Here is a 27,631-nt window from a genome sequence, read left to right as displayed (position 1 = left end):
GATGCATGGCATATAGTAAGTACTTCATAATTACTGGACATTTTAGCAGTAGTCTTCACTAACCATCAACTATGTGATCAACTTGAATCTTTAAAAGTCTTGTTTGTTTGCTTATACAATGGTTATGTCACAGTTAGGTCTCTCAGCATAGGTCTCACAGTTAGGTCTCTCTAGTACATACTTGCTTACTTTGCTTTCACGTTCCCACAGAACTCTCAGTAAATAAATCTTCAAAGTCTGAGATCAAATCATCTCTGTTAATCAGCTTTCAACAATAATTTTAGATCCTAAAGCATTTATGTCCCTCCCATACATCTGTTGCATAAATTCATTGAACGAATGATTGTTTTATTGTTTCATTTACTTATATTGTATCCTTAAGGCATTCAGTTTTCAACTTTTGACTATCTATAGAATGCCAGAAATTGTGCTCATTGATCATATTATAAATTCTTCAGAGAAGTGGGTCTCTCATTTCTTTGAGTTTCCTGAAAGTCCAGCATAATTTTGGGCACACTGGAGAATACCTCATAGTTCCACACAACCATTATGTCCTTGAAAAATGAATTAAAAAAAAAAAAAAAAACTTTGGGGGGAAAGTAGATTTTCCATTTGTAGTTGAGCTGGCTACTGAGTGACTTGTATTAAGAATCGCTTTGCAATCTAGCTAGGAACCAAAGTCTCATTAATTTTTATTGTTCTGTTTTTCCTTTATATCTCTCAAGATTTTACTCATATCATCAGCACAAAAATTATTTTGTCTATTTTTCCTGGTTTTTTACATGAGGCAATTATTATTTTAAACAATAAAATTTGTTATTGCATTTTCTAAAAAAAAAAAAAAAAAAAAAAAAGAATCGCTTTGCAAAGTGAAGAGTCCTTTTGTAAGACGAAGGGTTCCACCATCTTCATGTATGTTCGTATTCATAATTTCTTGATTACATTGGCTCACAATCTTGGTCACCCTTGCTTTCCGTCGTAGGAACCGAATCTTGGGCTATAGCGGCCTTCCGCAAGGAGGCGCCCGATTGCCCACTGATATTCAGCCCACAGTGCACTGCGCAGCCTCCGTCCTGGTAGGGGCGGGAATCCCCGCGCTGACGCGCCTGACGTCACCGGAGGGCGCGGTCCGTAGAGGGGTGAGGCTTTCCCCGCAGTGAGGGGTGGGGCTACCCGGCGCCGCTTACTGGGCTGAAGTAGGTTGCGAGTGTGGGGCGTCGGTGCAGCTCTACAGCGTTGGGAAGATGGCGCCACCGGTGACCGAGCGGGGGCTAAAGAGCGTCGTGTGGCAGAGTGAGTGGGATCGGGTAGGGGCTGACAGGGAGAAGGCTAGGACACCGCCGCGCCTGGCCTTGTTTTTTTGCCTCCGCCCACCAGTCTAGTTTGGAGCCGCCACGGGCACTTGTTGCTTCGGACCCGTGTTTGGATTGAACTTCTTCCTGCTTTCCTGCCCAGCCGGGTTTGTTGCTTGCACCCGGGATGGGCAGGGTGCATTACGACGCGGCCTTCTGGTTGGCTTCAGGCACTCGCTCACCTCGGCGGGGTCTTGCCCCAAGCCCCGCCCTGCTTGAGCAGCCCCGGGCCCGCTTCGCTCCCGGGCCGCCGACGTCCGCGGCCGCGCTCCCTTCTCCTCGGCTGGTGCCGGGGCCCTACCAGTCGGGGATGTCTCTCCACCCGTGACAATCTGGGCTCTGTGTTTTTCTATCCCGCCCTCTCTTCCCCGCACTTGAGCTTCCAGAAAATGCTTATTCTCCTTCGTGTTAGTATCAAGGATTTTTATTCCTGTACTTTTCAGTGTCCTTTAAAAACGAAAACAAAACAAAAATTCACTGTTAAACAGATCCTTCTTCCACGATTCCTAGAGGAGCCTACTTGCTAAGTTTTTGAGAAGGGGCCATAATTAAATCTCTACCCATGACAGCTCCTTGCATACCTGGGCAAAGCTGCACCTTCACCTTTCCCTTTACACTCTGGGACCACTTTCTGCTGTTAGAAGTTTGCTACTTGTTGGTTACTGACCTATCATCCTTGACTTTCATAAAAGTTACTCGAAACCTAGGCCCGTCATGTTAGGGAAGGAATGAACCCACCAAACAGGAAGAACCATCATTGTTTGGCATCGCTGGGTTCAAAGTAATTATGGCCTACTAGTGGAAAGGGAGTAACTTCTGATTAGTAGTTCTTACTCCAACTTGTTGAACAAAGAACAGAAATTGGTTGATGGAAATCTGTGAGTTACGTTTCTTGTATAAAAAATCCAAATCAGTAACTGGGCTAGTACTTTATATATAGCAGACACTGAGTTTATAAATAAAGGAGTATGAAATTATATTTTTAAGAATTAGTTAATTTTAAGGTTGTCATTTTGTTTTTAGGACTTTAACATGCTTAAAATGGTAAGGATTTGGTGGTGATTAAAAACACAGTGGCATTTAAATACATTTGTATAAAAATCAGTAGTGAAGTATATTGTATAAAAATTTCCAAGATATATGCTGGCATTTATGAGAAAAGATTAGTGGTGGTAATGCTAATCTTGATAGCATGAAACTAGGCAAGAGGGAGAGTGTAGAGATAACCAAATTTCTAACTTATGCTATTATTTTAAGGTTAACATCAGACTTTCTAGATGGAGAGTAAAATAAACAGACAAAATGAAAGGAAAACGATATAGGGTTGTAAAATAGTTCTTTGAAACTTTTTGTAAATAGAAACATAACCAAAAGACAAGATAATAGTCATTCAGCATTTATTCAGTAAAGTATATATTTTGAGAAGAGGGAGCCTCAGAGTTCTGTTAGCAAAAGATGCATCTAGTTGGGTGTGGTGGTACATGCCTGTAATCCCAGTGGCTGGGGAGGCTAAGGCAGGATGGGAAGGTTGAGGCTGGCCTCAACAATTTAGCAGCACCGTGTCTCAAAATAAAAATAAAGGGGTGTTGCTCAGTGGTAGAGCACCACTGAATTAAGTCTCCAGTACAAAAAAAAAAAAATCTGGGTGTGGTAATACACACTGTAGTTTCAGCTACCAGAGAGGCTGAGGCAGAAGGATGACAAGTTTGAAGTCAGTCTGGATGACTTAGAGATCCCTGGCTCAAAATAAAAATCTTAGAAAAGGGCTAGGATTGTAACTCAGTGGTAGAGCACTTGCCTAGCATGTGCTTGGTCCTGTGTTCAATCCACAGTACTGCAGGAAAAAAAAAAAAAAAAAAAAGAATTTGAGAGAGATGTTGAAGGAATTTTTGAAGAGATAAGAGAATCAGAATCATACTTTTAGAGGTGTTTTACTATGTTGACGATATAATAGGTGAGGGTAGAAAGCTAATAGCCTTTAATTTGCCTGTAAAGTAGTAAGTAAAGAAAATGGTACTACTGTTTCTTTTTTTCTTTGTTCTTTCCCCCGCCCCTTTGGTGTTTTTGGGGATTCGACCCAGGACCTCCTACATGCTAAGCAAACACTCCGCAGTTCAAATGTCCATGGACTGATAGATGGATAAATTTAAAAACTGAAATACCAATATATTTTACAATAGGGCAAAATATTGAAAATATTATGCTAAGGATCCATTCACAAAGGACCACATTCACACTGTATGACTCCACATATATGAAATGTCCAGAACAAGCAAATCTATAGAGACAGAAAGTAGATTAAGTGACTGCTTATTTGGAGGGATGGGATTTCTTTTTGGAGTAATGAAGATATTCTCACATTTGTGGTAATGCAATGATGGGTGCATGACTTTGTGAATATACTGAAAACCATTGAATTGCACACTTTTTAGTGGGTAAATTGTATGGTATACAAATTGTATCTCAGTTATGATGTTAAAATAAACCCCAATAGGGGGATGTGGTACTGCATGCCTGTAATCCCAGCAATTTGGGAGGCTGAGGCAGGAGAATTGCAAGTTGGTCAATTTCAGCAACTTAGTGAAACCCTATCACAACATAAAAAAAAAAAAATGGTCTGGGGATGTAGCTTAGTGGTAAAGCACCACTGGTTCAATCCCCAATACCAAAAAAAATAAATAAAAATAAAAAATGCCAGTAACAGCTATGAAATCTAGACCTAGAATTTACACTTAGTGTTGTTTTTTTTTTTTTCTTTTCCCTGCAGAGTTGTTTGACCTATCTGTGACTTTCCATAATTTTAAACTTTAGTTTAGTGTCTTACTTTATGCCCTGTCTATTGCAGGAGGCTCCTAATCAATCTCATAACTGAGCTTCCAAGCTCTTGCTTTTTCTCATTCTCGTCCATCCAACAAGTAGCTCTCCATACTGATTTTCCTATAATAGTATTGCTCTGTGCTTGTGTGGTTCTCCTGTTCAGAGACCACCAGATACCTAAAGTTCATTTCAGAATCTACTTTTGAAGATCTGTAATCTGGCCCAAATCTACCGTGGTATTCTTACCTTCTTTCATCTGTATAATATTTATTTTTCCTTTATTCATTTTTTTATTAAAATCTTTTTTATTTTTACAGACTGCATTTTGATTCATTATACACAAATGGGGTACAACTTTTTATTTCTATGGTTGTATACAATGTAGATTCACACCATTCATGTAATCATGCATATACATAGAGTAATACTGTTTCATTTTACTATCTTTCTGTCCTCCGCCCCCTTCCACTCCATTTTCCTCTACACCATCCAAAGTTCCTTCATTCTTCTCTTCCTCCTGCCACCCCTCCTTGTTATATATTGTCATCCACTTATCAGAGAAAACATTCAGCCTTTGGTTTTTTGGGCTTGACCTATTTCACTTAGCATGATATTTTCCACCTTCATCCATTTACCAGCAAATGCCATAATTTTATTCTTCTTTATGACTGAGTAATATTCCATTGTGTATATATACCACAGTTTCTTTATCCATTCATCAATTGAAGGGCATCGAGGTTGGTTCCACAATCTAGCTATTGTGAATTGAGCTGCTATGAACATTGATGTGGCTGTGTCACTGTGGTATGCTGATTTTAAGTCCTTTGGGTATAAACCAAGGAGTGGGATAGCCGGGTCAAATGGTGGGTTCATTCCAAGTTTTCTGAGGAATCTCCATACTGCTTTCCAGAGTGACTGCACCAATTTGCAACTCCACCAGCAATGTATGGGTGTGCCTTTTTCCCCCACATCCACGGCAACACTTACTATTGCTTTTTTTTTTTTTTTTTTTTTTTGCGGTGCTGGGGATCGAACCCAGGGCCTTGTGCTTGCAAGGCAAGCACTCTGCCGACTGAGCTATCTCCCCAGCCCTGCTTGTGTTCTTAATAATAGTCATTCTAATTGGAGTTAGATGAAATCTTAGGATGGTTTTAATTTGCATTTCTTTAATTACTAGGGATGATGAGCACTTTTTCATATATTTGTTGATCACCTGTATATCTTCTTCTGTGAAGTGTCTGCCCATTTCCTTAACCCATTTATTAATTGGGTTCTTTGTATTGGGTATAAAGTTTTTTTAAGTTCTTTATAAATTTTGGAGATGAGTACTCTGTCTGAAGTGTGTGTGGAAAAGATTTTCTCCCCCTCTGTAGGCTCTCTTCACATTATTGATTGTTTCCTGTGCTGAGAAAAAACTTTTTAGTTTGAATCTATCCCATTTATTGATTCTTGCTTTTTTATTCCTTGCGCTATGGGGGTCCTGTTAAGGAAGTCTGGTCCTAAGCCAATGTGATGGAGATTTAGGCCTACTTTTTCTTCTATTTGGTGAAGGGTCTCAGGTCTAATTCCTAGATCCTTGATCCATTTTGAGTTGAATTTTGTGCTGGGTTAGAGATAGAGTTTAGTTTCATTTTACTGCATACAGATTTCCAGTTTTGCCAGCACCATTTGTTGAAGAGGCTATCTTTTCTCCATTGTATGTTTTTGGCACCTTTGTCTACTCCTCCCAGTTCTAACCCCACCTTCTCACCCCATTATAACCACTATTCTGATTTATATCACCCCCAAATCATTTTGTAATAGTGACTTTTACCTTTATGATATTATGCTAAGAGAGAAACCCTCTAGATCCTTTATTATTATAAAGTACAGTTGACCTTCTGAACCCACAGATCTACTTCCATGGATTGAACCAAATGTGGATCAAAAATATAAAAAATTCTATTGTCCAGCATGTTCGTGCACACCTATAATCCCAGCTATTCAGGATCCTGTGGCAGAGGGATCACAAGTTGAAGGCCAGCCTGGGCAATTTAGTGAGACCCTGTCCTTAAAAATATAAACAGAAAAGAACTGTGGAATGTAACTGACCAGACTGTGCTATGTGCATATGTGAATATGTCACAGTGAATGCCACTATTATGTATAACAGTAATCAATTTAAAAATAAATAGAAGACCAATAGAAAAGAGAAAAGGAATCAGGGGAGGGAGGAGGGAAGTGAAGGAAGTAGTACTGGGGATTTAAATGGAGTAAAATGTCTCATGTGCATTTATGAATATGTTAAAATAAAAGAAAATAGGCCAGGTGCAGTGGTGTATGCCTATCATACCAGTGACCAAGGAAGCTGAAACAAGATCTCAAATTCCAGCAAATTTAGGGAGACCCTGTCTCAAAGTAAAATATAAAAAGGGCTGGGGATGTAACTCAGGGGTAAAAGCACCTCTGGGTTCAATCCCCCGTACCAAAAGTAAATAAATGAACAAACAAATAACATTTTTAAAATGGTGGATTTAAGAGAAAAAAAAATAATGATAAACACAGATATATGTTTAAGGATCCTTCTTGCAGCACAGTGGCAAAATTGGAAACAAAATGACAGCCTGTCATATAGAATAGTTGAATAAATTAGGGTGTGTATGTATTAAAGAATATTTTATAGCTGTTAAAAGAGTTATCTGTATGTTCACACTCTACATGGAGGATATCCAAGATGTAAGTTTAGCGAAATAAAGAAAGTGAGTTATGTTGATTCCCTTTTGTAATTATTTGGTTATTACACTCAGAGGTTAGAGGGAAGGGTCATTTATTTGAAAGAAAAATGGGAATGAGAGGCAAAGAGACTATGTATTGTGTTGGTTTAGGAGAAAAGGCTAAAGTGTCACAAGGGAGGTAAAGAGAAGATGAATGAGAAAAGGAGAGATTGATTTAAGAGGTAGACTCAATAAGGTATAATCTAAGGGAGGGTCATCCTAGACTAAAATTTCAGTCTAGACTAGTGTTGTTGCTGTTTACCAATAAAGAGGGGAATAAAGGAGCAGACTTGGAGGGAAAAAATAGTTCAGAGTTAGAACATAGTGAATTTTCAGTGCCAGTCAGTGTCCAGGAGCAGTTGGAGGTAAATAAGTATACATTTCAGAAAAGGGAGCTGAATGAAAAGATCAGGATTTAGGACACAGCATATGATGGGACTCATCGATTTAGGGAAGGCAGAGTAGATAAAAGAATAAGGTAACTTTTGCAGGTCAGTGTTGAAATTGTCTTGTAGTAGTGGTAATTTTTTTCCCACATTTCCGTGATGATTTCCACATTGCTTGATCTTTTTATTTCTTTTAAAATTGTTGTTCATAGATTATTTCCTATTTTCCAGCAAATCAGTTTCTATTGCATTATTATCAGGTTTATTAACAATTTCTGTAATTTAAGATAGGTATACAAATGTACTTTCAGCTTTGCTCATATTGTTGTGTACTATGGTAGTTCTTTTATTTCTCCTTTCAGTAATTTCACTTCTTTGGCCTTACAATTTTAAATATATTTCCTTTTGTGCTTCAGAAAAACAAAATGAGCAAGGATAGGATAGTTGGTATTGATAGGTAATTATTTGAGTAGTATTGGTACCAGTGGAAGATCAGTGTAGAGATTAGGTAGAAGGCAGTTCATGGAGAATGTTGAATAGTAGATTTTTTTTTTTTTTGGTAGGCAAGAGTGAACATATGAGACCTGAGGTAGATAGTAATCTAAACAAGGTGTTGTGTTTCAGAAAGGTAACTGAGCAGTGTAAAAAAATGAATTGGAAAGGTAAAGGGATTGGAGGTGGAAAGCAGGAAATCTAGATAGGGTCTCTTGCAGTAGTTCTGTGAGTAATTTGAGAATTAAGGTATTGCTGGTGCCAGTGGCAGTAAAACATAATGGCCAGATCCAGAAAAAACAATACTGCCTAATTATTGAATTTGGGGGAAGGAAGAAATAGTCAAAGACTAAGAATACAACAAACTTATAGAAATGAAGTCTAGAGCAGTTTTTAGGGAATTATAATTTCAATTTGAGGCCTTAAACCTGCATTAAAGTGCTTAAACCTGTATTGTGTAATTGAATGAAGTCTAAGGAGAGATGGACAGTAAGATAATTAAAAACTGAAGAATTGATCTGATAGATGAAAGTTTGGTGATATGGCCTTTGAGGAAGATTGTGTAGAGTAGGCAGAGCAAAGGTAAAATAATTAAGTCTTGGGGTATGTCCATATTTAGGATGCCAGAGGAATGGATATAGGGTCAAATAATTTTGGTTAATATTCAGAACAATACCTTTTTAGTTCTGTAATAGTAGTTGATGAGGTTTCCTTTCATTGTACTGTAAACGTACCTTATCTTCATCACTTTTCATGGATACTTAATATGTTTTTGCAAAATTGGTTTTTTATTGTTTAGTTTTAAGATGCTGACACCATGACTGTAGGTATCTTCAGATTCTCGGGCAGCATTATTCACTAACGATGTAATACAAGCCACATATATAATCAAATTTCTAGTAGTCACACTAAAATGAGTAAAAGGAACTGAAGTGGAGCAAATTATATTCCAGGCATGTGTGATTATTTCAGAATGAACCCTACTAATGTGTAAAACTATAGTGCACTAATGAAAATATTTAAAAAAATAAAAACAGGTGAAATTAATTTTAATAATCAATATTTGGTTTAACTTGATATATTCAAAGTATTATAATTTAAACATATAATTTAAAAATTCATAAAATATTTCATATTCCTTTCTTTTTCTTCAGAGTCCCCCATCCCCTTTTTTGTAGTGGAGTTCAAACCCAGAGCCTCATACATGCTAAGCATGTGCTCTGCCATAGGGCTGCACTCCAGCCCCCTCATATGTATTTTGTTCACAGGACATCACAGTTCAGACTAGCCACACTTCAAGTGCTTGATAGCCACATGTGACTAGTGTCTATTATCTAGGATGGTGTAGGTATAAAATTTCAAATATTGTAAAGATGACTTCTGTTCAGGGACCTCTTTTTAAAAAAACCTGTAATTATTAATGTATATTACTTGTACAGATTAATGGTATTCACTGTGATATTTCCATATATGCACACATTGTACATTGATCATGTCTGTCTGCCTTTCACCCTCAAGCCCCCTCACCCTGTATCCTTTCCAGTGTCTAGAGGTCCCTCTTAATTTCTTCTTATACCCCTTACCCACTACCCTTTCCTATTTCCAGTGACCACTGTTCTGTTCCATACTTTTACCAGATTGGCTTATTGATTTCTGTTTTAGTCAGCTTTTCATCACTGTGACCAAAGTACCCAAGAAGAGCAACTTAAGAAGAGGAAAAGTTTATTTTGGCTCAGTGGTTTCAGAGGTTCAGACCATGGTCACTGACTCCATCACTTTGGGCCTGAAATGAGGTAGAAGAGCAGCAGTAGAAGAAAGCTACTCATCTCATGGCTGTTGGGAAGCAAAGAGGAAGAGGAGCCAGAGGGACAGATATAATCCCCAAAGATACATCTCCTGTGATCCACCTCTTCTAGACTATACCTCATTTGCCTATAGTTACTATGCAGTTAGTCCTTTCAAATTATTATTCCATCAGATGAATTAATACAGGTTATAGCTCTAATAATTAATCATTTCACCTCTGACTATTCCTGTATTAACACAGGAGCTTTTGGAGGGACACCTTGTATACAAACCATAACAGTTTTCATAAATGAGTGAGAATATATGGTGTTTGTCTTTCTGTGTTTGGCTTATTTTACCCAATAAAATGTTCTCCAGTTCCATCCGTGTTGCTACAAATAACAGAATTTCATTCTCTTTTATAGTCAAGTAGTATTCTGTTGTGTAAATATACCACATTTTCTTTATCCATTCATCCTGTGAGGGGCATCTGGGTTGAGTTCATATTTTAGCTATTGTAAATAATGCTACAGGGAACATGGGGCACAAGTATCTTTTTGGTATTAAGATTTCATCTCCTTGAATATATACCCAGGAGCAGAATTGTTGAACCATATGATAGTTGTACTTTTAAGTTTTTCGAAGAATCTCCATACTGTTTTCCATAATAGCTGTACTAATTTGCTTTCCCACCCAGTGTGTAAGTGTTCACTTTTCCTGACATCCTCACTAGCATTTATTTCTTGTCTTTTTCACGATAGCCATTCTAACTAGAATGAGATGATACCTAATTATGATTTTAATTTGCATTTTTCTGATTAGTGAAATTGAGCACTTTTTTACATATTTGTTGGCTATCTACCTTCTTTTGAGAAGTGTCTGTTTAGTTCTTAAACCCATTTTTTAATTTGGACTATGTTTTGGTGTTCAGCTTCTATAGTTCCTTACATGTTCTGGATGTCAATCCCTTATCAGGCGTACCTTTTGCAAATAATATCTCCCTTCCTGTAGGTTGTCTCTTAATTCTGTCATTTCCTTCGATGTGCAGAAGCTTCTTAATTTGATGTAAGCCTGTCTTTATTTTTGTTGCCTATGACTCTAGGGTCCTGTCTAAAAAGAATTGTTGCCTATAGCAATGTTTCAAAGTGTTTCTGGTCTGTTTTCATATAGTAATTTCATAGTTTTAGGTTTAAGATTTAGGACTTTGATATATATTTAGTTGTTTTTTGTGTATGATTCAGAGAAAGGGATCTATTTTCCTTTTGTAGATGCCTGTCCAGTTTTGCCAGCATTTTTAATTGAAGAGACTGTCCTTTCTTTATTGTATGTTCTTGGTGTTGTTGTTAAAAATCAATTAACTGTATGAGTGTGGATTAATTTCTGGATTCTCTGTTTTGTTCCGTTGGTCTATGTGTCTGTTTTTTATACAGTACCATACTTTTTTTTAATAACTGTAGCTTTGTAGTATATTTTGAAGTCAGGTGTTGTAATGCCTTCAGTCTAGTGGAATAGAGGTGTGTGTGTCTGTGCGCGCGCGCGCGCGCTTGTATTTTCTCAGGATCTCTGGTTCTTCTAGGTCTTGTGATTCCAAATGAATTTTAGGATTGATTTTTCTCTTTCTGTTAAGAAAGTCATTGGTATTTTGTTGGGAATTACACTAAATCTATTGATCACTTTGGGTAGTATGGTTATTTTAATGATATTGATTCTTCTGATTCATGAACACAGGCTATCTTTCCATTTTTTGTGTGTGTCATCTTAAATTTCTTTCATCAGTATTTTATAATTTCTTTCACTTCCTTGGTTTTATTACTATTTTATTTATTTTGTAGTATTGTAAATGGGATTGTTTTCTTAATTTTTTTCTGTAAGTTCTTTTTTTGTGTATAGATGTACTACTTTTTGTATATTGATTTTTGTATTCACTGAATTTATTTGTAAGTTCTAACAATTTTCTAATGGAATAATTTTTCTGTGTATAGAATCATGTCATCTTCAAATATGGATAATTTAACTTTATTTCTTTCAGTTTGGATGCCATTTCTTTCTTTTGCCTAATTGCTCTTGCTCAGACTTCCAATATTATATATTAAATAAGAGTGGAGAGGGCTCGCCTCACACGTGTGAAGTACTGGGTTCAATTCTCAGCACCACATAAAAATAAAATACAGGTATTATATCCATTTACAATTAAAACATGTATTTTTAAAAAAGAGTGGTGAAAGTGGAAGGCCTTGTCTTGTTCCTGATTTTAAAGGAATTGCTTTCAGTTTTTCCCATTCAGCCATGGGTTTTTTATATGTAGCACTTATTATTTTGAGATTTGTTTTTTCTATACCTAATTTGTTTAGTTTTATCAGGAAGGAATGTTAATTCTTTGTTGTTGTTGTTGTTTGTTTATTGGTTGGTTGGGTTTGGTGGTATTGAAAATTGAACCCAAGTGCACTCTACCACTGATCTTGCATCCCTAGCCCTTTCTATATTTTGAGACGGGGTCTTGCCAAGTTGTCTAGGCTGGCTTCAATCTTGTGACCCTCCTGTCTCAGCCTCCCAAGTCACAGATTATAGGCATATACCACCATTTCAATTTGTCGAATCTTTTAAAAATCTTTTTTCTGTATTTATTGAAATGATCATAGCATTTTTGTCATTCATTCTGTTGATGTGTTGTATTGTGTTTATTGATTTGTATTTGTTGAACTGTCCTTGCATACCTAGGATGAATCCTACCTGATTATGATGTATGATAGTTTTGATATGCTATTGAATTTAGGTTGCTAGTATTTTTTTTTTTTTTTGAGAATTTTTGTATCTGTGCTCTTCAGAATATGGGTCTGTAGTTTTCTTTTTTTATTGTGTCTTTGTCTGGGTTTGCCATAAGGATAATGCTTGCCTTATAAAAAGAGTATCTTCCATTTCAGTGTTTTGGGACAGTTTGGGAAGAATTGGTATTAGTTCTTCCTTAAATGTTTTGTAGAATTCAGCTGTAAAACTGTCAGGTTACCTGGGATCTCTCTCCAATCTGCTCTGTCATTAATTCCATTAACATTCATTTCTTAAGAGAAAGACAACAAGTAAATTTGCTGAAAACAAGCAAACTGTCTTAGATTTGAACATATTTGAGGTATCAGGAAGGAAGCTAATTTAGAAAGGGAAGTGGCATAATATTTCAGTATCTGAGCTCTGCCTGAGAAAATTGTTTATTTGCCTGTAGGATATTAGAAACTGGTGTTTTTGGATTAAAGTATGGTTAAATGTCAGATTTTTTTACTACAGTTCTCAGATAACATTATAATCCTCCTAGCAAGCAATATATAATTGTCTTAACTGGTGCTTCTTAACAGTTTTAACTCTTCCCAGTCACAGTAAAGCCTTCTACTTCACAATTCTTAATAGGTATTAAGCTTTTTACTTACAATACTTCTGACACCAAATATGACCCCCCATTCTAATTCTTCAACTCTGTGGACATCAGTAGGGTGTCCTGCTATTCACTTCAATTCTGACATTACCTAGTATTACTTAACTATGTCAGACTTTGTAGGTTTAAGGGTTCAGTCCCACAAGACTGCTCTCAACTTCAGATACTGTTAGCAAATCCTAAATCCTCAGGTTACCCATGCTTCTCTCTGGGTTGGCTGTAAAATCAGAGGTTCCCACAATTCCCCTTCCCTTTCAGGTTCAATAATTTGCTGAAATGGCTCACAAAACTTTAGAAAACACTTTACTTCCTATTACTAGCTTATTATAAAGAATACAAATAAACAGCCAGATATAGAAGTATATAGGGTAAGATCCAGAAGGGTCTGGAGCACAGGAGCAGAGTTCGTTGTACTGCTTGGGTCCTTGTATGTAGATAAATATTCAATTCAGTAGCTCTCCAAACTCTTCCTTAAAAAAATTTTTTTTAATGGAGATTTCCTTATTGTAGACCCAGTTGATTAAATCATAGGTCATTGGTGATTGAATTCAATCTTCTGCCCCTCTCACCTCCCTGGAGGTCATGTCTTGGTCTTTTCTTCGGTGATCAGCCTCAATCCCAAAGCCATCTAGGAGCCCTTCAGTCAAGAGTTCTCTCATTAACATAAACATTCTTTCGCTCAGTAGATTTCAAGGACTCTAGAAGCTGTATGCCAGCAATTAGGAACAAGGACCTAATTTTTTTTGTATTACACCATAGTAACCCCTCTTAATTATATCCCATTTGTTACAAGAGCTATCATTTTTTAACATGATATGAAGAACATGATGGTAAATTTTCCAAAAGCATTAACTTAAAACAATTTCGTTATGAAATAGAAAAATTTAAATGAAAAATGAAAAATAGAAAAATTTAAATGAATTGTATAACCATCTCATTAACAAGAATTAGTGAAAGAAGATTTACCATAATTTACATTTTTTTATTCATTATGTACAAATATTACTACAGTTTTCAAATTTAATTGGATATTAATAAAAACATTAAATATGGGAGATTATCTTATTGTAAAATAGAATTTGTGTCAATTATTTGCATGTTTTCTTTATTATGTGAGGAGTTTTGTAAATCCATGAACTAATTTATAAAATACTTAATTTTGAAAATGATTTAAAAGATCATATTAATATTTCTTAATAAATCAAGGCAAAGTTTTTATCCTAATTTAATGATATATATAATTGCAAAACATAATGTAAATCAGGATGAAAAATGTTTATGCAGATTCCATTATTGAATGTAATTTAGCAATGAATTAGTTTAGGATTGTCCTGTGGATTTTTCGTTTTCATCTTGTTTACTTAAGATTTAAGTAGAATAGAAAAAACGAAACAGATAATAATTTCAGAAATATGTTCATATACTTATATATGTTCATATACTTAAACATATTAACCATTTTTATAATTGTTATCTCAAAGTTTAAAAACACTGTAGTTGAAATTACTATATATGTTAGGTATTAAAGATGTTGGGATTTTTTACATTAGGTTACAACAAATGTGTATGCTCTTAATGTAGTTTATCTTATTTTCAAATTGGAATTTTCCAAACCATTTTGGACCTTTTGAGTAGTTGTCATATTATTGTATTTACAAACTGTTGATTTATATTCCTAAATAATTCCCATCCCCCCCCCCTTTTTTTTAGAGATAAAAGCAACAGTGTTTGATGACTGCAAGAAAGAAGGTGAATGGAAGGTAAAATTGCATACTTTGCTCTTGTATTGAGGACTTCAGTATGTTCTACTTAGGATACTTCTATAAGGAAATAGGATCTGGACTTGTACTGTTTGCTTTCAAATCCTAACTTCACCTCTTAATAACTGTTTCTACGTCTTGTTTTCTGTCTATAAACTAAGGAAGGTAGTAACTCAAGTGGTAGTTATAAATATTAAGTGAATTAAGTGTAATTATTATGAAAGTGATGATTTGTGATTTTAAGAAAATCTTATGTTAAACATAAGACATTTAAAATAAACAAACTCCTGCCTTAAAATAGAAATATTTCTATTCATGTGCTTACATATAAGTACTATGTGTATGTCGAGTGACAAAATGAATTTTCAGATCATGCAAGTTAAAACATGAGTTGAGATCATTTTGCCAATTTTAATTTTATCTTACAAGTGATATTTTAATTTTAATTTTATATTATAAATTATCTATAAGTTTGAGTAGATTTAAGGGCCAAAATTCTTTTGTGAATTCTTGGTATTCACATACTTATACTGTATCTTAATTTGTATTTCTTTTAAGATAATGCTTTTAGATGAATTCACCACTAGGCTTTTGGCATCATGTTGCAAAATGACAGATCTTCTAGAAGAAGGTATAACTGGTAGGTGTTACAATTTTTTCTCATGAATACTTTCTTATTCTGATTGGGAAGATTTAAAGTATTAAGTTTTGGTGCTGGGAGCCTGAAGGCTGAGGCAGGAAGATTACAAATATAAAACTAGCCTTGGCAACTTAGTGAGTCCCTGTCTCAAAAAGAAAATTTTAAAAAGGGGCTGGAGAGGGCTGGGGTTATAACTCAGTGGTAGAGCATTTGCCTAGCATGTGGTGAGGCACTGGGTTCTATTCTCAGAACTGTAAATAAATAAATGTCCATAAACAACTAAAATATATCTATTTCTATTGTATGTGTGTATGTACACACACACACACACACACACACACACACAAAGGGGGGGTAGAGATATAACTCAGTAGTCGAGCACCCCTATATTTCAATTCCCAACACCACGAGAGAAAAAAAAAAAAAAAAAAGAAGAAAGGAAGAAAAGAAATTTGAATGCTGGTGATATAGCTCCATGGTAGGGCATTTGCTTTGCATGTGTGAGGCCCTAAGTTCAATCTTCAGCACTATAAAAAAATTACAGTAATTTTATTTTTGAGGAGGTTATGTTTTATTATGACTATAGCAATAAATAACCTCTGTCAGCCAGTTTCTTCCCTGAGACATATAATTAATTAAGTGCCCTAACCAAGACTTAAGTCTATTACTTTGTTGAGGTTCTTCTTTCATTTTTTTCCCTCTTAAACATATTTAATTGTTTTTGTTTATTGCTGCACTAGGTTTTGTTTTGTTTTGTTTTTTTTGTGGTGCTGGGGATCCAACCCAGGGCCTTGTGCTTGCAAGGCAAGCACTCTACCGACTGAGCTATCTCCCCAGCCCCGCTGCACTAGGTTTACATCAGTGAATGTTATGGTGGGAGAGGGTGGTGGAGGGAAGCAGCTCACATCATGGTGATCAGGAAGCAGAGAGAGAGAGTGCACTCTCTGTTTACTCAGTGGTTTTATTAATGTTTCTGGGGTGGTTTTTTTTTTTTTTTTTTTTTTTTTTGCAGTGCTGGGTATTGAACCTCACATGTGCTAGGCAAGCACCATACCACTGACTGACACCTCCTGCCCTTGTCATTTACTTGTATTGCTTTTCAGTGGAGATTAAGATGTATAAAATCAACATTTGTACATGTTTTAAAATATATAATCCTGATTTTGTGAATTTCTCTTTATTACCTAGAAATGAAATATTTGTAAGTTTAGATCAGTTCTGATATAAAAAAATTTAAATACAGATTTTGGAAAAAAATTACAGCGCTACAAGAAGCTATGTTGTATTAATCTTTATTAACTTCTGGAGGAAATACCAACATCTTATAATATTTATGATCATGTTATTTTTTAACTCAGCATCCATTAACCTATTTATTATTATTTTTAATATTTTTAGGTGTAGATGGACATAATACCTTTATTTTATTTATTTATTTTTATGTGGTGCTAAGAATCCAACCCAGTGCCTCACACATGCTAGGCAAGTGCTCTACCACTGAGCTACAACCCCAGCCCTAACTCATTTATTTAAAATTGATCTTCATAATAACCCTGTAAAGATAGATATTAAATACCTCCATTTGCAGTGAAGAAACAGACTCAAAGTCAAATACGGTTCTTTTATATTTTGTTCCTCATGTAGTATATGTATCTTCTGTCACTCTTGTGAGGTTCAGAAGTACACCCAATGTTCTCTAGAAAGCCTTACCATATAATATTTATGGGGGTTTTGTTTGTTTGTTTGTTGTTTGGTTTGGTTTGGTTTGGGGGTACTAGGGATTGAATCCATGGATGCTACTGCTGAGGGGTATTCCCAGCCCTTTTTATTTTGAGTTAGGATCTTGCTAAATTGTCCAGGCTCACCTCAAATTTGCAATCCTCCAGCCTTAGCCTTCAGAGTAGATGGGATTACAGGCATGTATCACCACATCCAGCTAATATTTATGTGTTGATAGTTATGTATAAAATAATCTTTTATCATTGGTTATATATTCAACCTATAATTTTTATGGAAAAGCTATAAACTAGAAATAGATTAAAGGCTTAAGTTTTTTTTTTTACTATTAAAAAAAGTAAACTGTTGATTAAGGCATGTAAGTTTTTCAAGTTCCCAGAGAATATTTTGGTCTTAAATTAGGATGAGCACCATTTGGTAAATGTGTGAAAGCACTGTGAAACTACAGAGCACTATAAAAAGCTTTTAATTACCTTTTGTAGACCATTGTTTTTCTTACTGTGTGCCCAGTCTTGAAAGACCAACATATTTGTAGATCCCCTGGGTAAAAATAGTAGTTTTTATTTTTTAAGCTTATTTGACTACAGAATGCTTTTTTCTTTTCTTTTTTGTTTTTTTTTCTTTTAAGAAATGATTCACAGGACTGTGTCATAGAGCACAGTGCTATGAAATATTCTTAATATCCTCCAGAGTCACCTAGTTTGCTCTGGTTTAATCACAGTTATTATCTATTAGCTTGAACTTATGGCCCTTTCAAATATTATATTAGTCCTTCTGAAAAGCTTTTTAAGACTTGGCATTGGTATGTTTAGTGGTCAGACTTTCTTTTGTCATGCAGGTCATTTCAAAAATGTTAGGTAGTATCTTGTTATTTTTTAAAAATATAAAATTCTATTTCAGTGTAGGTAAAGCAAGTAAAAACCTTAAAAATAGATTGGGAATTAGACTTTGTCACTATCGAAGACCTTTCTTTATCATTTAATAGGTATACACTTTTCAGCAAATTGGAGAAGTAGCACTTTCTGCTATTGCTAAACAGATATTTCATTTTTATAGTGTTATAACTGTACATTATTCACCAAAGAATAATAATACATATAGCACAGGATGATTGTTAGATACTTCATTTTGAGTATTAACCACTGGAAGTACATTTATGTTGAATCTTAATCATTTTGGGGGGAACTGTGGGGATTAAACTTAGGACCTCAGGCATGCTAACAATTAGCATGTACTTGACCAGCAATTTACCCTTACCCTCCTGAACCTCAATCTTCTAAAGGTAAAAAATCATGGTTGTTGGAATTATATAAGAATTACAAATTTTTACCTAAAATATTTGAAATTTTCCCTTAGAAATTTTATTTGATATCTAATAATAAACCTGCACATTAGTTACATTAATTTAGGAATGAGAAAATGAAATCACCATATTTAAGTGAGAAGTCCAGGGGAGTAGGAATGTAGCTTAGTGGTAAAGCAGTTGTCTAGCATGCACAAAACCCCAAATTCAATCCCCCGTATTGGGGGGAAAAAAAAAGTTCAACAGTAGCCTTCATTGCATGTCACAAAATGTTAATTCTTAATAGTCCTTTGTCAACACGAGTCTTGAAATATGGTTCTCTTGATTTGTAGGATACTTTTAAGTTTTATTTTTTTAAAGAGCTTTAAATAATTTGACAATTACAGTTTGTTGGTTTTACATTCACCTTGTTTTATGTTAGGCAATTTCATAAACTTCTTAATTACAATAAAAATTTACCTAATTTCTAGTGACATTTTATTGTTGAAAAAATACTTTATAAATGTAAGTGTGTGATTTTAAAAGAATAGCATCCTCAATTTTAAAATACTCATTCTAACTGGATATGGTGTCCCATGCCTATTATTCTAGCTACTCCAGAGGCTGAGGCAGGAGGATCAAAACTTTGAGGACAGCCTGGGCAACCCACTGGATTCAGTCCCCAACACTGGGGGAAAGTACTCATAGTGTGGTTATGAGGTTTAATAAATAATTTATGTAAAGTCTTTAGTGAAACTTGTATCATATTTGCTATTATAGTAGAACATTTTTAAGGAAATAAATTTTTAATTTTTAAATGCATTTTCTTTTTTCATGTCATATTGATTGGTTATTCTGGTAAACCTATCTAACTATGAAATCACTGTTTTATCTTTTTTTCTCACAATATAAAATATATAGAAAGCAATATAGCCTATGGTTTAGACTCAGGGGAGACACATTGTTATGATTTTTTAATTTATCAGATGAAACCTAGTGTATGTAAATGTGCTTCTCTATTATTGTAATGGAAAGTACAACAAAATTTATTTAAAAATTAAGTGCATAAATATTTGCTTATATAAAATGACTTTTTTGTTATTTTTGTTAGTCGTGGAGAATATTTATAAGAATCGTGAACCTGTCCGACAAATGAAAGCTCTTTATTTCATTGCACCAACATCAAAAGTGAGTATTTTGTCTTTAAAAAGTAGATTCCTGGGCCCTGGGTATATCTCAGTGGTAGAGTGAGTACTTAGCATGTATAAGACCCAGGGTTCAATTCCCAGCACCAAAAAATGTAAAATAAAAAGTATATTCTTCAGTATTTTTACTGTTGTCCATGACTTGCTAATAGAAGATTAAAAGTAATGAAATACTCCTTATTTAGAAAAATATTGCCATAAATTACTTTGTTTAGCAAAGTTTTTTCTGTTAGAAGATTGTTTTATTTGTTCTCTTCCCAATGCAAACTTAAGTGGAAGATTTTCTTTTAATTGTATAAGATGGTAGAGTTTCTTTGCATAATTTCCCATAATTTTTGGGAAAATGGAAATGTAGGTAAAATAAATACATCTTGGATTAATCCTTTATTTATCATAGTGACTTTCCTGTAGCATATGTGTATTTGTATATGTGCATATAGATATGTCTGTGTGTTTTTGTATTTTATTTCAAAATAATTTTTTCCATTTATAATCTGACTGTATGGTTGAACTCATACTTTAAGCCAAATTTAGAGCCAAATAAAGTGTCAGATTCCCTCCTTTATTCTGTTTAGTATCTGAGAATGGATTTTCCAACACCTCCTCTCACTCATTCCCACCTAGGATGCTCATCATTTGGTGAGCCCAGTTTCATTTCACTTCTAACTCTAGCAATGGTAGGGGAGAAAAAATCAGATATTCACTATTTAGCTTTTACATAGTAGTACTTGTACAGAAGGGATATTAATGACATTTTATAATTTATTCATGATGTAATTACATAGAAGAAAATTCATGATTAGAAAAACTGCAAATTAAAAACCACTGTTTTTTCCTGGCATAGTGGTGCACACCTGTAATAGCACGTACTTAGAAGGTTGAGGCAGGAGAATTGCAAGTTTGAGGCCAATCTAGGCAACTTAGCAAGAGACTGTATCTCAAAGTAAAATTTTAAAATGCTGGAAATGTAGCTCAGTGCCTACCTTGAATAGGCGAGGCTCTGGGTTCAATCCCCGGTACTACAAAAAGCAAACCATTCTTTACCTAGCAAATGAGTCAGTTTCTCAGTCAATCCATCCATCCATCCATCCATCCATTCTTACACCCACAGTACACACACACACACTATCTATATACATATGTATGTTACATTTTAGCTATTCTATCTGTTAATGGGTAATGAAGCAGAAACTGCCATATACTGCTAACAGAAATACAGATTGATATAACCTTTTTCAAAAATAATTTGCCATTCTTTCTTAAGAATCTTGAAAGAGTGTTCCATATTTCGGAACTAATAGTAAGAAAATAATCAAATAAATGGTCAAATTAAGTTCCTAGGAATAAAAAAAGTCAAGTTAAATTATTAGAATTAATAAAACATAGTATGAGTGATTATTCAAAATGAGATATGGAGGCTGGGGTTGTGGCTCAGTGGTAGAGCACTTGCCTGGCATGTGTGATGCCCTGGGTTCGATCCTCAACACCACATATAAATAAATAAATTAAATAAAGGTCCATCTACAACTAAAAAAATATTTTAAAAAATGAGGTTTGTAGGAAATTTTAATGACCTAGGAATTTATTTTTAATATTAAATGATAAAAGCAGGATATAAGATTGTATATTCAGTAAAGGAGCAAAGGATTTAGAGAAGATGGTGCCTTAATAGACTCCCCTACCTGCCTCAGTCAACTCAAGTTTCTCCCCTTGTCCTAAATCAAATGCCTCTTGGGTCTTATAGGCCTCTGTGCACATGAGGCCTTGTGTGAGACTTGGATCCTCATGACCTGGGAGAGAGTACTTAGAGACCAGTACAAGAGTTCCCAAACAGGGATCCTAATGTGACAGATTTTTAGAAAGAGTTTGCTATAAGAGATCTGTAAACTCCAGGGGAAGGATCAATTGCATGTCTAGTGGTCTGTCTGCTTTGCTTTGGTGGTTTTGCTTTGGAATGAGAAACCTCTTTTCCTTCCTTCCCTTGTGGAACTGCGTCTACTTAGGATTTTTCAAGAACTAAGCCTAAGCCACAACTAAGTTGACAAGAAGTTGGCAGCTAAGTGGTCTAGATACCAGAGAGAGAGAGGAAGTTTAGTGAAATGAAGAAAATGAATAGCTAGCAAAATCAAGCTGCTTGAAGAGAATGCTAATCTAAACAGAAAACCAACAAGTATAGCACCTTAAGTAGTTTCTAAAGCTCAGAGTGTGATTTCTTAAACAGTTAATTTGAAGGAGAGGATCATCACTATTGAAATCTGAATTAATGACCTGTAAGATCAAAATGGAATGTCTTTAAGAAAGAAAAAAGGCAGGAAACCATGAGGAAAAGATAACGATCCATGTGATCTAACAGAAGTATATTTCTGGGACTTCCAGAAGGAGAAAAAGGAACAAAATAGAGAGATAATAAATTCATTGTTCTTCATTTTTGCATCCAGATGATTTTCTTCTAAAAACAACCACATATACTACTAACCACCTACTGCCACCTATATTACCTGCTATTCCTCCTCCTCAAAGTTATCTAACAAGCTCAGCCTTCATACTAATCAATTGAAAATTTTAGCTCCTAGCTCAGCATCACATTCTTTAACACGTCTGTCATAAGTGTTGGTGGTTTCATTATCTATGTAGATGATATTTCTAGTATGTTGGATTTTCAGTTCCTTGATTTGTTATCTTTCAGTAATATTATCTCCTATGTTGCTTCAAGCTTAGTTCCTAGACCTCTTCATTGCCAATAAGATCACCTCGTTCATCCATATTACCTTACTCTTTGTTACCTGTTAACTGTCACTGACTAGAGAACCTAGCATCTTAAAAAATCAGTTTATAAATTAAACTTTTAGCCAGTAAAGTTTATTTTATCATTGAAATAATTTTAATTATTTCAAAAGCTAGCGTATTTATTTTTTTAAAGCTAGCATATTTAAATTAGTATTAAATGTGAATTAACATTTAACCTTTTTTAAGTCTGTAGATTGTTTCTTACGAGATTTTTCAAGTAAATCAGAGAACAAATACAAAGCAGCATATTTATACTTCACTGATTGTAAGTATCTTTTTAAAAGTTATTACTTCATCATTTAAGATCCTGTTAAAGTGTCTGCTTTTTATACTATTTGGGTACTAGTCATTTTTTAAAATCATTATTGTAATTAGACTAAAAGAAAACTAAAACTACAAGATTCTAATTCATGTTTGGTGATAGAAATATTTTGATGGTGTACTGGGGTATGCAAATGGTAGAGAGGACTATCCCTGAAATTCCATTCTGGTAGTAGGAAGAATTATTTTTAATCAGTTTCAATTGAGGATTTGATTACACTGTAAAAAATAAGAGCCCTTGGAAAAAACAGCCATTCATTTCTTCCCTTAAGGAAGAAAACCTGTTATATTTATGTTCAAATAGAAAGCAGCTAAAGTACTATTAGAAGTTCAGAGATACGGGCTGGGGTTGTGGCTCAGTGGTAGAGGACTTGCCTAGCATGTGTGAGGCACTGGGTTCAATTCTCAGCACCACATAAAAAGAAATGTTAAAAAAAGTTCAGAGATACATTTCCATTTTGTTGTAATATGTCATATAACTGTATTTCACAATAAAAATACTGTGTACCACAGTTAAGTCTTGGTCTCTACTGATAGATTCCTTACTTTAAGTATAATATTATTTTCCTTGCCCAGTAGTAGTTTGCATTTTTTTGCAAAAGTCATATAAATATTTGTCATTTAAATAACTTTATTATATAGAACTTCATTATACGGAATTGATAAAATTTAATGAATGTGAAGCTTCTTCTAACTTAAGGAATCCATCTTCCTTTTCCTCCCTCCACTCCCCTTCTTTCTCACTTTGGATCTAATCCAGGGCCTTACACATGCTAGGCATCGTTCTACTACTGAGCTCCATCCCCTGCCCAAACTTAAGGATCTTGAGGGTAAAACATACGTTAAAAGGCACTAGGAAGCCAGGCATAAAGGCACACACCTGTAATCCCAGCCACTCAGGAGGCTGAGGCAGGAGGATCACAAGTTCAAGGCCTGCCTGGGCATCATAGTGAGACCCCCAATTTAAAAAAAAAGACTCTAAGAGTCAATGATTTATATCTCTTATCAACCTTAACAGTTAATAGTTGATATTCCAACCTACATCTAATGGAACCTATAAGCCCTTAGGTGAAGGGGGTAAAATTATAGGCTCTTAAGTTTTAGAACTAGTTAGAATCTTAGAATTTCTGGACATTAGAAAAGTTTCTTTAATTCAGTGACTAATTAACAGTTTGTGTGGCATGGTATTTCACTTACTGGCCAATCTGGAAAAGTAAAGTTATAAACAGTTCTGAAGTTGTTAAGTTTATTAAGTCATGAGTTTGGATGTGATTTTCCTTTCTAACAATTTTAGTTTGCTCTATTAACAGATCTCTAGTAGAGATTATGGTGAATGAGAATGGGAGAAAATGGAATTTGTGTTACGGTTCTTTTGATTTGAATATATTTGTAAAGAACACTTATGTAAATTACTTTGTGAAAGCCATTAATTATGTATAAAAATTCTTGAACGTTGGGATGATTTATTCAAAAGTAATAAAGATTTTAGATGGAGTTATATGCTTTGATTTTTTTTTTCTTCTCAGTTTGCCCTGATAGTCTCTTTAATAAAATTAAGGCATCTTGCTCCAAGTCAATAAGAAGATGTAAAGAAATAAATATTTCCTTTATTCCACATGAATCTCAGGTACTTTCTCTTTTTTATAGTTTGTAATGGATTTTAAATATAATTTTATGAGCTTAATAATAAAGCATATTCTTAAGATGTTTTATTTATGTATTTGTGAATATGTTTTATTTATGTATTTGTGAATTTTGTGCCTAATCCATAAATAAGTACTCCTCTTGATAAAGGGAAAACCATGAGCAAAAAATTGGAATATGACATTAATAATAAAAAAAGGAGACTTAAATTTCATATCTGCCACAAAATCAAATTACAGCCTTACTGGATTATGAAATCAAGAGATTTCTAAGCATAATTTTGGTAGATAAGGCCACAGAAACATTTCATATAGCTTTTGTAACCATTGTGGTATTAAAACAAATGCTGCTTCTTTTTGTCAGGGGTGGGTACTGGGGATTGAACCTAAGGGCCTTTACCACTGAGCCACATCCCCTGCCTGTTTTTTATTTTTTATTTTGAGACAGGACCTCTCTAAGTTGCATATGGCCCTTAGCCTTCCCATTTGCTGGGATTACAGGCCTGTGCCACCACACCTGGCAAAATCAAATGTTCTCTAATAAATTTTTAATTTATACAATAAAGGGTTTCTGTTCATTTTGCCTTCAGAATAGTTAATGAGTTTTTGATTAATAATAGTAATGATGAACTCAATGTGTTGGTGCACATCTATAATCATAACTACTAAGGAGACCGAGACAGGAGGATCTCAAGTTTGAGGCCAGTCTGGGCAACTTAGTGAGGCCCTGTCTCAAAATAAAAAGAACTGGGGCTGTAGCTCAGTGGTATAGCCCTTCTCTAGCATGTATGAGGTCCTGAGTTCAATCCCCAATACTGCCAAATAAAGAAATAAATAAGATAATAGTAATGAGGATAATAGTAGTAAATTTTTATGTAATATTCACTGTGTGTCAGATACTTGGATGCTTTACATAAATTTAGTCGTTTAATCCTTACAATAGTTTTATGAAACTATTTTAAAGATCAGAAATCAAAGAGGATAATTAACTTACACAAGTCACACAGCTAATGAATTATTCAGGTTTGTTGTGCTCTCTTTGTATTTGGATTCTAGCATCTTACAGAATTGAAATTGTTAGTTCAATGTTATTTGGAACTGAGGTTCAGTACTGAGGTACAGAAAGATTCCTAGATGAGGGATTTCTCTTTGAAGCCATTGCTTTTTTCAACAAAGGTTGTGATCAAATTGCAAACTGTTCAGATATCTGCTTAGCATTAAACTCTTTTTGAGACGTTAGCTAAAAGACTTCTTTAATATGACACGTAAATTTTAGTATAGGACGAAAACAGGTTTCCTAAAATCATGTGAGATATAAACAGTAGCATAATAAACATTATAAATGTTTTCAGAACATCTTGTTTCATGGCAGATAAATATAGTTTTAGCCCCACAATGCATTAAAATTCTACAGTTTCTATATTTGAAGGATTTATGTAGATACTGACTAATTTGATAACTATGGCAGTAACCTATCTGCATGCATACAGAGAAATCTCATGAGAAGTTTTTACTTAACCAGTATTTGTGAAATGTGATTATATAAGGTCCTTTTAATTTACTTCCTTGATAAAAATCTTAAGAGAATTTGCTTAATAAGTTTAACTATTTTGGAGAAATGATGGTGAGAATAGATGGGATTTTTTTGTTTGTTTGAAGTAAAGATATAAATGAAATACTGCTAAGTGCTTTGAGCTGTGAGCAGAGGCCCATATGAGCATTTATCGATGTCATGTTCAGTGAGTATCATTTGCTAGATTCAAAGCAGTCTGCTGTGAAATAATAAGCAAAATATGTGACCTACCCTCATTTGAATACTATAAAAGAGATACAAATTATTATACAGCTTCCAAAAAAACTATCAATTAGGATTAGGTTTAGCTGCATACAACAGAAAATCTCAACAAGAAAATGTGTTGGCTTAAACAACAAGAAAATATATTTTTTGCTAACACAAAAGAAGATGGGAAGAAATAAGCTACATAAAGTTTATATGCTTACTGCACAGAATTTTCAGGAACCTGGTCTTCTAGGCATGACCCTCATGATCCAATATGACTATAGAATTAATTCTCATTTGAGGAAGCAGGATGAAAGAGAGAAAGAATGAAGGAACAGTTTTCATTTATATTTTATTAGCTAAAGTTTAATCATATGACTCTACCTAAGCTCATGGAAATGTAGTCTTGCCCAAACATATATTGCTGTTCCTCCTAATGAATTGGAGTACAGTTACTGAAAAAGGGAATATGTTTATGGGTGAGACATCTCACAGTTTGCTACAAAAAGAGATGCTAATTCTTACTAGGAGATTGGGAAAACTTTTGAAGAAGGGATAGAATTTCATAAAGTAGTAATGAAAAGAGAACATTCTATAAGATGAAAATCTGAATGCAAAGATACAGGAGCAGAAGAGTGTAAGGGAGCAGCAAGAATATGGATTATAAGGAGTGCTAGTATAAAGGCCCTCTCTAGTTAGGTTGGGACTATATTATAGGAGGCTCCCAACACGTTTAATGGCAAAAAATAATGGAGTACAGAAAACTGTAGGACTGGCCCTAAAGTTTTTAGGGAAAAGTAGAATCTTAGAAGTCAGACAAGATCAGGCATGTTCAGGGTGGGATGGCCATAGATGAGAGTCCCAGAAGTCAAAAGATTATCGGGGAGTAGTTGATAATGTTAGATATGGTAGTGCCTCAAAGAAGTAGAATTGACCATGTAACACATTTAGAGGTTAAACTGAGGAGGTCCATATAATTTAATGAATCAAGGAATCAAAGAAAGATCTCTTTGCCCTCTGGAGGGTTTAAGGTAAGTAATGCTATCACATATACATTAAGACAAGTAGATGGAAAGCACTCAAGAAAATGGATGATGCTAAAAGAGATCTTGGTAGAAGTCAACTAGCTGAAGAGTAGAGGAAGGCAGGGAATCTGTAGTTAAGGAAATAGTTGTAAGTTATAAAGATGAAGAAATGTGGTAGTGGTCTAAAGGAACTTTTAATGGTGGTGATGGAAAAGTGAAATGGAAGAGGAGAGGGCAGGATAAAGAAGAAATGTGAGTATAGAATGAAAATCAGCCCCTAAATTCTATTTGATGCACTGGAATATTAAATGGGTTTATTTAAACAGTGTAAGACCCTTCTCTACAATCTCAGTGCTTGTAACAAAGATTTATTTCTCATTCGTGTTATTGTCCATTGTCCCCAGACTTCTGTGTTCTCTGCTTTCTGGGACTGAGGCTGAAGGGG

General features: G+C 34.7%; 1 protein-coding gene across 1 annotated transcript in view; it reads left to right on the top strand.

The window, feature by feature from the left end:
- Positions 1 to 1,148: 1,148 nt before the first annotated feature.
- The window catches only part of Stxbp3 (syntaxin binding protein 3), a 63,010-nt gene continuing 36,527 nt past the window's right edge, over positions 1,149 to 27,631 (top strand). Inside the window, exons 1-6 of the mRNA XM_047517949.1 lie at positions 1,149 to 1,293; positions 14,717 to 14,766; positions 15,325 to 15,406; positions 19,537 to 19,613; positions 22,604 to 22,682; positions 24,265 to 24,365. Coding sequence (XP_047373905.1) covers positions 1,245 to 1,293; positions 14,717 to 14,766; positions 15,325 to 15,406; positions 19,537 to 19,613; positions 22,604 to 22,682; positions 24,265 to 24,365 — 438 coding nt within the window. The 5' untranslated portion in view covers positions 1,149 to 1,244. The remainder of the gene's footprint in view (positions 1,294 to 14,716; positions 14,767 to 15,324; positions 15,407 to 19,536; positions 19,614 to 22,603; positions 22,683 to 24,264; positions 24,366 to 27,631) is intronic.

The sequence above is a fragment of the Sciurus carolinensis genome, chromosome 1 (assembly GCF_902686445.1).
Source record: "Sciurus carolinensis chromosome 1, mSciCar1.2, whole genome shotgun sequence".
Classification (NCBI taxonomy): domain Eukaryota; kingdom Metazoa; phylum Chordata; class Mammalia; order Rodentia; family Sciuridae; genus Sciurus; species Sciurus carolinensis.
The sequence above is the reverse complement of the archived record's forward strand: the minus strand, read 5'-3'. Positions and strand labels throughout refer to the sequence as shown.